Raw genomic sequence first — 12,445 nt, 5'->3', positions numbered from 1 at the left:
CTCCTGGCCCAAGCCTGGGGTGAAAAGGAGAACCTTTTGGTGAAACATGGGAACTCACATTCTCAAACTTGAGCTTTTGTGCATTAATGTTTGACTGGAAATCTTGACTCTTACTGATGAAACCTGCCAGAATAAAATATTTGTACATTTTTTAACACCCCACACCCCCCAATCTAGGCAGTATTCACAGCTGGGCATAGGGGAGGGAAAGATGCATCAGAACATCATAAATCTAAATTCATGCAAGCAATCTGATCAAATTTGCAGATGACACAGAATTGGGCAGGATAGCTAATACTTTGGAAGACAGAAACAGAATTCAAAGTGATCTTGATAGATTGGAGGGCTGGGCAGGAAACAACAGAATGACATTGAATAGGGATAAATGCCAAGTTCTGCACCTAGGAAAAAGAAACCAAAGGCACAGTTACAAGATGGGGGATACGTGGCTCAGCAACACTACAAGCAAGAAAGATCTTGGAACTGTTGTCAATCACAAGCTGAAGATGAGCCAACAATGTGATGTGGCTGCAAAAAAGGCAAATGCTCTTTTGGGCTGCATTAATAGAAGCATAGCTTCCAAATCCCGGGAAGTACTAGTTTCCCTCTACTCAGCACTGGTTAGGCCTCATCTGGAGTACTGTGTCCAGTTCTGGGCACCACACTTTTAGAAGGATGCAGACAAACTGGAGAGGGTTCAGAGGAGGGCAACAAGGATGATCAAGGGACTGGAAACAAAGCCCTATGAAGAGAGACTGAAAGAACTGGGCATGTTTAGCCTTGAGAAGAGAAGACGGGGGGGAGATAGGATAGCACTCTTCAAGTACTTGAAAGGTTGTCACAGAGAGGAAGGCCAGGATCTCTTCTTGATCATCCCAGAGTGCAGGACACGGAATCATGGGCTCAAGTGACAGGAAGCCAGATTCCGGCTGAACATCAGGAAAAACTTCCCGACTGAGCAATATGACAATGGAACCGATGACCTAGGGAGGTGGTGGGCTCTCCCACACTGGAGGCGTTCAGGGATGTTCTGGCTTGGATTCCTTCATTGAGCAGGGGGTTGGACTCGATGGCCTTGTAGGCCCCTTCCAACCCTACTATTCTATGATTCTGTGAATCTCCAACTCTTCCTTCTCTCCCTCCCCATGACAAAACCCACTTTTATCCCTGAGCCCCATGGAGACGCCACTTGTGACTTAAGAGGCAATCTTGAATAGGAGGGCATGTTTACACTTAAAAAAAAGGCTTTATGCCACTTCACCTGTCATGGCACCGCCCCAAAGTGTCTTGGGAGCTGTCATTTGCTGAAAATAGTTTTGGAGATCATCAGCACCCTCTCTCCCCCCCCACTACAATTCCCAGGATCCCCTTGGAAACGGGAATGACTCTTACACCGGTTTAAGTATGCAGTGTAGGGTGGCCCCTCGAAGTCCTGATGGGATGTAGGCTGGCTGGCCCGTTGCTTAGCAGGGTGGGAGATGGGAGGCATCAGTTCCTGCATGTGTGTGCCTCTGCCTTTTGTCTGCCGCAGACTTAAAACAGGGTTTGATGCATTGACCTGTGAACAGAGATTATAGCGTGTGCCGTTCTATCACATTAATGCGTACCCACCTCTAGATACTGGGGCACAGTCAACTATTGCTCCATGAATATTTGGCCTGCCATCCATTCATCCTACCTTCCTCTGTCTGTTGAGCTTAAACTGCCAGGATCAGTTATTAATAACTTTGTGTATGTTGTGTTTCTCCTGCTCTTCTAGGTCAACCTAGACTCCTACACACGGGAGCACACCAAAGAAAACCTGCAGAACATCACCCAGAGCTGCTTTGACCTTGCCCAGAGGCGGATCTATGGCCTGATGGAGAAGGACTCATATCCCCGCTTCCTGCGCTCGGAGCTGTACTTGGACCTCATTAACCAGAAGAAACTCAGCCCTCCACTGTAGAGGGGGCCAGGTGTGCGCCTCAAGGGACACTGTTTTAGGGAGGTGTATGTTTACATATGATCAGCCTTTTGTGGTAGGGGGACTGCTGGGACGCAGGACCGTATCTTTGAGAAGGGACCCAGCCGGGCTTGGAGAACTAAGCAGTCTGGTCCCAATCCATCCCAGGAATCTGCTTTCTTTTCTCCGGTACGACGATGTCCCAGTGACCACAGGGACTGAGGGTCAGTAATCCTACCAGAGCACTGTGAAATTCGGAGCCGTCTTCCCTGTTCTGGAGTTGACAAGCTCAGAGGGATCCCTTCCTGAGCATGGATCTAGACTGGGACCAAGATTGCTTTCATGAATGAGTATACAAACACTGTCACTCCTTCCAAAGAGAAGCTAACGAAAGGCCCATGCTTTTGGGAATGATCAGCACTTCTGTGTGTCTGCTGTGGACAAATAATCCTTCTCACTTGTCCTTCTCACTGATGGTCATGCAGAGCTACTGCTTCTCTTCACTCATCTGGTTCTCATCGTTCTCTCTAGTTTTATTTATTGAAATTTCTAACCGAATGCTCAATGGGTTGCAGTCCATGAGGGGGGCGGGACTTCCTATTGAGTTTTTTTGCCTTTTTTAATTTAAGTGCAATATTATTATTTGTTCATGTCCTATCTCCCCCTGGACCCCATTTTCTGGGAACTTTCCAATGGAATTAATATGGATACGTTCTGGTTGTGTTCAGGATCTCTTGGGTCTGTTTTATTCCTTTCTAACTATGTTCTGCCCCAGCAGCAGGCAGCTGGGAGATTTGTAAAAAGAGGGTATATAGCATACCATCGCTGCAGTGGCAAGCTTTGTATAGATGAAAACCAGCTGTATGGATCAGATGCTGTCTTTGTGCTGTGACATGAAAGGGTGTGCTAGAGAAGAGGGTGTGTGCGCGTGCACGCATATGCCTGCTTCTTGATGTTTGGTCCAAATGTGCTCCTCCTCCTCCAAGAAGTTTGGCAGACAGTCTTTTGGCCAAGAGCCCAGTTTACAATTCAAGCCCATCTCTGCAGTTAGTCAAAACAAAACCACAGACTTTTTTTTGATGTCATGACTTATTTAGGAAAAATAAAGAGACAAAAGAACTTCTTAGCTGCCTTCTTCTTCCTGCTTCTCTGCTGTATCTAACTCCCAAGAGCCATTCTTTTGTGTCCTTGGACAACAGATGAGAGCATTTGGGGCAGGGCCCCCGCATTAGCAGTGAAGCTCTGCGCATGCTCAGGAAGCCTGGCTGCCTGCCTTTCTTGGTCCCAGCTGCGCAAGGGCCATCCATGGCTGTTTGTCATGACAAGTGGGACCTGCAACAAAATGTTGCCACACGGACTGCTCCTGTTGAGGCCTCTTCCATGATACACCAGTTCATTCTCTCTCTCTCCCTTCCCGCATCTATTCAGTGGATATGGAGCATTCCCAGTCTTCATTGGGCTATCCTGGGGGGGTTTCCCTATAGGGGCTTGGGGGGCGGGGCGGAGAACTTCTGTACACCTCAGGGTTACCTCAGGTCTGCCAGTACCTCTGTCTTGTACATGGATGGTGTTCTGGCTACGTGAGCAATGGCACTAATACCTGAGGAAACGCTGGGTTTAGGGGACCTCCACAGAGAACCAACGGCAGCATTGGGGGGGGGGATGCAGCACTGGTAGGGGAGGGCTACTGCCTTCAAGCCTTGCGTGGGTCAGATCCAGCAAGGCTGCTCTTACGGGGCTTTAGACATGCTCCTCGCAGGAGCTGGGCACCTGAGCCACGTTAAGCCTTCCTTGCTGTCCCCATCCCCTCTGAGCTTGCCTCCTGCAGTTGAATAAAACATTCGCTTACAGCAGCCTCCCCCAACCTGGTACCCTCCAGATGTGTTGGACTACAACTCCCAGCATCCCACAGCCAGCTAAGCTGGGAGTTGTAGTCCAACACGTCTGGAGACCACCAGGTTGAGGAACTCTGGTCTACAGGGGAGGGAAATCTCTGTTGCTACAGGGCAGCTAAGGGAGCCTGCCTGGTCCGTTTTGAATGAATGGCAGGCATTGCCCAGCGTTCCCCCTCAGCACACACGGGCTGCTGTGCTTCCCAGCCCAAACAACTGTGCAATAATAGTGGCACATTTTTTCCACAGGCAAACGTGTCTCAGGTTTCATAGGCCTCTAATTAGGGTGCTGTTTGGCTTAGGTCTGTGGGATAGCAGAGGGGGCAAGAGGGGAGAGCCTGGACCTGCCAACACTTGATGTTTCTCCAATGAGAACCTGCCTTAAAAGTGTTGATAATTGCGTGGGGTGGGGTGGGGGGGCGCTTGTTTCTAAATCTCAGATGTTGCCAGGAGCTGTATAGAAATGCAATAAAATAAACTTCCAAGGGGGTTGGCACCCCAGACCTGCTCAAAGGTTCTGGAGAAAAGCCCTAGTTTCCCCACCACCACGCCCTGGTCATTAACTCCATGGAGCAGCCTTAGACGATTAATACTGGCATACCTTGCAAAGCTGCTGGAAAGAGGAATGGGAGATATGTCAGGTCTTTGGACCACTTGGGGGAAATGCCATGTAAATGGGAATTGCTGCTCAAGTGGGAAGCTTGATAACGCTTGGTCTGGAGAAAGGGAGGAAGACTCTTCTCCATGCTGCTATCTCTATCCCTACCTGCCAGCTGGCTTCATGGGCAATGTATTTATTTAAACTATTTTTTATCCTGCACTTCAGCCAAAAGCAGATTCCACACAATCAGTTAAGCAAGACAGTCCCTCATAGGCTTAAAACACATAACACACAAGGAAAAAGGGATGGGCAGGGAAGAGGAAAAAATGAACTCGTCTTTTAGCAGGGCTTGATGAATGGCCCTGCTTCTCTCGTCTCCCTCAGTATGGCCTGCTGGAATTTGTTTGGAAGTCCCCCTCCCCACATCCAAACTCAAAAGGAATAGGAGAAGCCTCCCAGAAGAGCTCTCATTTGCGAGCTTCATTTGTGAAAAGTGTTAGGGAAACATAATTTTGTTGTTTCCTTGATCGCAGATAATTTTAAAACATAATAATCTGGGTTATTTCTAGGGGTTGGAGAGGAGTTGTTAGGTGCAATAGGCCTGCTAAACAAATAGCCTAGTCCTTTTTCCTCTTGTGAGGAAACCAAGTGGGTGGATTGCCAAGACTGGCTTCCATACGAAAAGGAAGGTTTTGTGGCCCAGTTTTAATGAGGCCTTTGAAGGATCTTTCTAGCTTTAATCATAGCAAAGTTAGAGCCACACTAATTGGTGTCTTGGCTTCTTGTTGTTGTTGCTGTTGTTCAGTCGTTCAGTCGTGTCCGACTCTTCGTGACCCCATGGACCAGAGCACGCCAGGCCTTCCTGTCCTCCGCTCTCTCCCGGAGCGTGCTCAAGTCTTGGCTTGCTCCACCTCTTAGCTTGCTCCATGCATGATGGCCACAGTGCCCATTTTCCCTCAGACTTGTGCGATTCCCCTGGATGCAAAACAGAATGGGCAGTGAGTACCTTACACAACTATTGCAGGTATGACCAGGTTTTGGAGTGTGTACAGTTCAGGATGCCATGTCTTTAAAAAGTAAACGATACTGCAGAGCTGGCAAAAGTGCAAGAAAAGGCAACCACAATGAGCAAGGGGCTGGAGCATCTTCCCTTGGGGAGGGCTGATAGCTCGGTGTCAGAGCATTTGCATTGCATGCAGAAGGTCGTGGTTCAATCCCCAGAAGCATCTCCCTTTAAAAGGACCTCATGTAGCAGGTGATGGGAAAGACCCCCTCTCTCTGCCAGGGAGCCTGGAGAGCCCTTGCTGCCACTTTTGAGTAGACAATGCTGGGCCAAACGGATCATTGACCCGAGCTAAGGCAGCTTCCTTTGATGAAAGAGTGAAGTGCCTGCGACTGCTTATGGGGCAGGGGGGACAGGACGTGTTGTGGGGGGGAGAACTTGACTAACTAAAGGGAGAACTTGATAAAGGTTAACAAACATGAATGGTGGGGAAAGAGTAGGTGCTAAGATATCTCCACCCCGCTCCTGTAACCCTTGGTTCCCTTGTGAAATTGACTGCCAGTCAGTTCAGGACAGGAAAAAGAAACTTTTTTTATAAACTAGCTGGAATACACAGCCACAAAAGATGGTGGTGATGGTCACCAGAAAGCTTCGATGCTGTTCAGATGGGCAGACTTGTGGTGGAGCAGAAATCTACAGGCATGTCATAGCCCCCCCCCCCCCATGCCCAATCCTCTTAAAGCAGCTGTGCCTGGAGACAATGAATGGGTAAAAAGGGCCAGCCTGACTCTGAAGTAGTTGGCAATGGCCAGTGTTTTCTATCAGTGTCTGATCTCTGGGAATGAGCCCGTCCTGTGCCACCGTGTCTTCTTCCTGGGAAGGCATTTGGTAGCTCAGGTTTCCTCAAGCCAAGGCCAGACACTGGAGATTCTGTGTGGGCCTCCCCGCCCCCAGCAGAATTTGCTGAGCCACAAACTGGGGAACATGTACATGTCCCCGCCTGCTCCATGCCTCGCAAGGTATTCGTATGCTCCTCCTGTCCTATTTTCTCCCCTTCTTTCACAATTTCTACCCCATTTCCCCATCCCCCACTGAATGTCCCCCCTTCCTGCTCCTTGTGCCTTCAGTTGTTCTTCCTGCAAGAACTTCCCTCTCCCAGCCTCTTCCAATCCTCCCTAGTCCCAGTCTGTTTTTTTAATTAACGGTTCTCCTCATTACCCTTTTCTGCCTCTGCTCCCTTCCCTGCAGAGAAAGGAGCCCACCCATTTCCTTCCGCCCCCCATGCCTCTGGCTCCGGGCCACCTTTCTCGAGTCTCACCTTCTCCCCACTCCCCTTGTCTGCTTGGGAACCTGCACGAAGGGAGCCCCCAGCCCTGCACGCCCACTGCCAGTGCCCACTGCTGGGTTCTTGCGAGGGGGAGCCGGCAGCCCTCCCCGCGGAATCAGCAGGGCAGGCACAGCAGGCCGTGTGGGGAGCGAGGGCCAGGAGGGGCAGCAGAGGAAGCGTCCCTCTCCCCACAGGCGCTTCTCCCCCGCAAGCCCCTCCATCCCCTTGCCTCCCTCTTTCCCACTCCTTCTCCTCCTCTGCCTCCCCTCACGCTCCGCCCAGCCATTGCCGCTTTCTGCCCTCCAACTTTGCGCATGAAGCCTCACTTTCCTGACCAGCCCACAAGGCTTCCACAAGGCCTGCGAGCCACTGTGGCTGTGGCACATGTGGAGAGCTGCTGGGGCTGGGCATCAGCCCAGCCACAAGGCAATGGCACAGCCACAGGCTGAGGAATTCTCAATTCCTCACCTTTCCAACCAAAAGGTGTGCGGGCTCCCCATGGGTGCGCATTCTCTCCACCCAGGGGACCAGGCTGTTTCCAAGGCTTTGGCCCCAGCTCTGCCCTCAACACCTGAAGGCATCCTGAGAAGAACTATAATTCTACAGCGGCATGAGCAAAAACAGAGGGTCCCTCATAGCCACGCAAGGCTATTGTGATGGTGGCATCAGCTTCCCTGGACAACGGTCCACTGGGAAGGATGATCCCAGCTGGTCTAGGAGCAAGGAATGGCAGCAGGCTGAAGGATGCGCCATATCCTAAGGCAATGTGAAGCTCCAAAAAACTGAAATGGGAAATTGTAAAGCGAGTGGTGCCATGTGTTTAATTGTCTGGGGGCTCTGGGGTGGGGCAGCCTTGACTTTTGGGCAGAGCCTCCTCCTGGCTGCCGGGGGGGGGGGTCTTCCAGGAAGAATGGCGCCAAGGGATGAGGAGGAGGAAGGGGCTTCCCCTCAGCTCCTTCCCATGCCAGCCCTGTCTGGCGAGCAGGCAGCCGGTTTGTGGCACAGCTGAGCAGTTGCGGCTCCACTTGAACTTCTGCTTCAATTTTACCTTAGTGTTACTAGTCACCTCCTGGCCGGGGTTGAGGCAGAGGGGCTGCTCAGCCTGTGCCTTGCCCAGATACAGCCCACCCACGCGTGGCATTCTGGGGGCCTTGGATGTTGTGAAGGAGGCGGGCGAGCGAGTGATGGCGTTCGCTCCCCTCAGCCGCAGTTTGGGGGTCAGCACCACCCACCCACCCACAGCAGCCCCACAAGGTCACCAGGAGTTGCAGCCAGCGGAGCCCCCCGGCAGGCGGGGGGCAAGGGAACAGCGAAGGCCCCTTGGGCTGCTCCTGTTTCCCTGCCCTTTTTTACCTCAGGGACATTATTAGCCGCAGCAACAGAGTGGCTGCTCCTCCAGCCGGCCTTGTCTTTCCCCTCAGTTGCAGGCCCATGTGAGAAAGATGGCCACCATTGGCCCTTCCTCCCCAGAAGGAAGGAAGCAAGCAGCCCTGCCCCGCTTATGAGTTTGTGGGACAGCAGTGCTGAGGCCTAGTAAGTGTGGCCATGAGTGTGCAAAAAGCACATTTGGTGAGTTGAGGAGAGGCCCCCCCTTCATGGAGGAGGAGGGGAACCAGCACCTTTGTGGTGGTGCTGACGGTGGCTGCAGGGCTCAGGGGTCTTTTCCTCACCAGCTGTGACTGTGACGGCAGCACATAAGCGGGGGGGGCTGCTTGTGACGGCAGCAGCATGTGAGGCAGCAGGAGGGCGGCTTCCCCTCGGGGGGCACACGGGGGGCCTGAGCATGACCGAGGTCCAGGGGGAGGCCCAGGGCGGCTCCGTGTCTCCCCTCCCCTGCCCTCGCGCCAAAAGCTCCCCCCTCAGGAAGTGCGGGGCGGTGTGTGGCGAAGGCCAGCGAGCGCCGCTGGGGCTCGCTGGCCTTGGAGGCGAGGGCCAAAGGGAGAGGGCGGGTGGCCCCCCGGCCGCCCCCCCCGCATGGGGCCCCACTGCCTGCCGCCCAGGAGGAGCTGGGCACATCCTGCTGGGAAGGGCCCAGGCTCAGCGCCTCCTTCTCCCCTGGGAGTCTCCTCTCTCTGCCGTCCCTCCCCTTCTCTTCACGAGCCTGCTGGGAAATGGGGGACAAGCCAGGAGCCAGAGCAGGCCTGACCTCTCTAGACAAGGGCAGGTGTGTAAGAACCTCAGCAGAGCCCTGATGCTGGATCAGACCGAGGGTCCAGCATTCCGTTCCCACAGCGGCCAACCAGATGGCCCCATGCGAAGCCCACAAGCGGGACGGGTGCAATTATGGCACCTGGGGTACGTGGGCATATTGCCCCTGTTCCTGGAGGTGGCATCAGGACTAGTCAACACTGATAGCCTTATCTCCCTCTGGGAATTTGTCCAGTCCCCTACTAAAGCTATCCAAATTGGTGGCCATCACTACATCTTGTGGTAGCGAATTCCATAGTTTGAAAATTGGCTGTGTGAATAAGTCCTTCCATTTATCTGCCCTGAATCTCCCCTTTGGGTTGGAGTATCATGAGCGAGGGAGAAAATCGTCTCCCTCTCCACTTTCTCCACCCCATGTATACTTTGATTCACCTCTGTCACACCCCCTTTACTGTTCACCTTATTTCTAAGCTAAAAGCCCCCTTTTCTTCAGGGTGTGAATTACACAATTTCATGTTTTCCCCTTGTATATTTATCTATCCTTGGTGTGTGTTGGGACTAAGGGGCTTTCTTCCCAGCTCCGGGCATGGTCTGGGGGATGAGGGGACGCCCCTTCCTCCCTGGGGCGCCCTTCTCACTGGAAACTCTGACCGTCACCCTGGATGAGGAATCCCTGAAAGTCAAGGCTGCCCCACTCCAGAACCCCCTGAGAAATGGAATTGTACAGTAAGCTCATTATTTTCCCTAGTTTTAAAAACACACACACTTTGGATGTGGCTCTGACAGATGCTGATCTTCATTGAAAACAGAGTAGAGATGTAAAATTCCCAGAAATTTGAAGCCAAGGGAAAACAACAGTTTGTTTTTTCAGAAAAGAAACAGAAATGTGGGGAAAAACTGAAAATAAATAATACTTTTTTTTTGCACTCTTTACAGATCTAAAGTCGCGTCGTTGCTTCAGGGCAGCCTTTCCCAACCTGGTGCTCTCCAGATATTTTGGACTTCAGCTTCTATCAGCCTCAGGCAGGATGAGGAACGTACTTAGGAATGTAAAGCAACCGTTATGTTCCTAAAGGAATATTATGATAACTTGGTTTGCTCATAAAATTATCGTTATATTGGAAAACTTTAAAAAGTAAACTCAGTAAATTTCTAATTATTGTCTAAATAAACTATACTTTAAAAATTTAATATACCAAAAATGATTAATTTTATGAGTAAACCAAGTTAGACATAACATACTTTAGGTTCCTAGTTTATGTCTGATGAGAGGAAACTTCAACAAGTAATCCCTAAAACTGCTGAATCATCCTAGAAGCCTGAAGAAGGAGGAAGAACTGGAGGCAGAAGAAAAGTCCAGAAACACTGGACACTGTAGAACAAAACCCAAACTGTCAAGAAAGTACATTTCCTTCCATATTATATCATAGAATCATAGAATAGTAGGGTTGGAAGGGACCTATAAGACCATCGGGTCCAACCCCCTGCTCAATGCAGGAATCCAAGTCAAAGCATCCCCGACAGATGGCTGTCCAGCCTCGTCTTGAATGCCTCCAGTGGGGGAAAGCCCACCACCTCCCTAGGGAATGGGTTCCGTTGTCGTATTGCTCTAACAGGAAGTTTTTCCTGATGTTCAGCCGGAATCTGGCTTCCTGTCACTTGAGCCCATGATTCCGTGTCCTGCACTCTGGGATGATCAAGAAGAGATCCTGGCCTTCTTCTCTGTGACAACCTTTCAAGTACTTGAAGAGCGCTATCATATCTCCCCTCAGTCTTCTCTTCTCAAGGCTAAACCTGCCCAGTTCCTTCAGTCTCTCCGCATAGGGCTTTTTTTCCAGTCCCCTGATCATCTTGGTTGCCCTCCTCTGAACCGTCTCCAGTTCGTCTGCATCCTCCTTAAAGTGCGGCGCCCAGAACTGGACACGGTACTCCAGATGAGGCCTAACCAGTGCTGGGCAGAGAGGAACTAGTACTTCACGTGATTTGGAAGCTATGCTTCTCTTAATGCAGCCTAAAAGAGCATTTGCCTTTTTTGCAGCCACATCCCATTGTTGGCTCATATTCAGCTTGTGAACTACAATTCCAAGATCCTTCTCACTTGTGGTGTTGTTGAGTCATGTATCCCCCATCTTGTAACTGTGCATTGGGTTTCTTTTTCCTAGGTGCAGAACTTGGCATTTATCCTTATTAAATTTCATTCTGTTGTTTTCTGCCCAGCCCTCCAATCTATCAAGATCACTTTGAATTTTGTTTCTGTCTTCCAAAGTATTAGCTCTCTCGCCCAATTTTGTGTCATCTGCAAATCTGATCAGCATTCCCTGCACCTTCTCCTCCAAGTCATTCATAAAAATGTTGAAGAGCACTGGGCCCAGGACTGAGCCCTGCGGTATCCTGCTCGTTACCTCTCCCCAGTTTGAGAAGGTCCCATTGATAAGCACTCTTTGAGTCCGATCCTGTAGCCAACTGTGGATCCACCGGATCGTTGTTTCATCTAGCCCACTTTGACCTAGTTTGCGCATCAGGAGATCATGGGGCACTTTGCTGAAAGCTTTGCTGAAGTCGAGGTATATGATGTCTACAGCATTCCCACAGTCCACAAGGGAGGTGACCTGATCAAAAACTGGGATCAGATTCGTCTGGCAGGACTTGTTCTTGACAAATCCATGTTGCCTTTGAGTAATCACTGCATTGTTTTCAAGGTGCTTCCAGATGGATTGCTTTATCATCTGCTCCAGAATTTTCCCAGGGATTAATGTCAGACTGACTGGTCTGTAGTTCCCAGGTTCCTCCTTTTTACCCTTTTTGAAGATGGGGACAACATTAGCCCTCCTCCAGTCATCTGGCACATCCCCCGTCCTCCATGATTTCTCAAAGAGAATAGACAACGGTTCTGAGAGTTCTTCTGCCAGTTCCTTTATTACTCTAGGATGCAGTTCATGTGGCCCTGGAGATCTGAACTCATTCAAAGTCATTAGGTGTTCCTTGACCATATGCCTAGCGATCTCAAGCTGCACTCCTGCCCCTTCAGCCTGTACTTCGTCTTTGCCAGGGGGGTCATAGACCCTCTTTTGGGAGAAGACTGAGCCAAAGTATGAATTGAGCACCTCTGCCTTTTCCTTGTCTTCTGTTATCAGTGACTCCATATGGTGACTCTGTTCACATGCTGGGAAACTGAGCATGACTTGGAACATCCCAAAATGTTTATCAGTAAAAGATACACTGCATCAATGATTTTAATAAGAAATGGAAGAAGTAACTATACTGAGAATCTTTAAGCGAGGATTAAAAAACATTTTCCCCATGGCTTCATTATTTCCAGACATTTTACATGTAAGTCTTTCTATAGAAATTTTTATTTATTTATTTATTATTAAATTTATTAATCGCCCATCTGGCTGGTCACCCAGCCACTCTGGGCAATGTACAGTGTATAATAAAACAGTTTAAAACAATAACATTCTACAATAAAAACGTTTTCTAAAATACCCTAACCCACCCCAAATGCCTGCCTGAACAACCACGTTTTTAATGC

The 12,445-nt window shown here is 50.2% G+C and overlaps 1 protein-coding gene and 1 long non-coding RNA gene across 4 annotated transcripts in view; one reads left to right on the top strand and one right to left on the bottom strand.

The window, feature by feature from the left end:
* The window catches only part of RGS3 (regulator of G protein signaling 3), a 78,738-nt gene extending 75,671 nt beyond the window's left edge, over positions 1-3,067 (top strand). For both annotated transcript variants that reach the window (XM_084821201.1, XM_084821200.1), the window contains exon 16: positions 1,760-3,067. In XM_084821201.1, coding sequence (XP_084677327.1) covers positions 1,760-1,945 — 186 coding nt within the window. In that variant the 3' untranslated portion in view covers positions 1,946-3,067. The remainder of the gene's footprint in view (positions 1-1,759) is intronic.
* The window catches only part of LOC146335858 (uncharacterized), a 49,466-nt gene continuing 40,040 nt past the window's right edge, over positions 3,020-12,445 (bottom strand). The window contains exon 2 of one of the 2 annotated variants that reach the window (XR_014785930.1): positions 3,020-5,410. This is a non-coding gene — a long non-coding RNA (uncharacterized LOC146335858). The remainder of the gene's footprint in view (positions 5,411-12,445) is intronic. The other variant, XR_014785929.1, reaches the window with a different exon arrangement.

Source organism: Heloderma suspectum, chromosome 14 (assembly GCF_057233095.1).
Source record: "Heloderma suspectum isolate Gila_16-S chromosome 14, 16-S_ref, whole genome shotgun sequence".
NCBI lineage: Eukaryota > Metazoa > Chordata > Lepidosauria > Squamata > Helodermatidae > Heloderma > Heloderma suspectum.
Note: the sequence above shows the minus strand (reverse complement) of the source record. Positions and strands in the feature narration are given on the sequence as shown.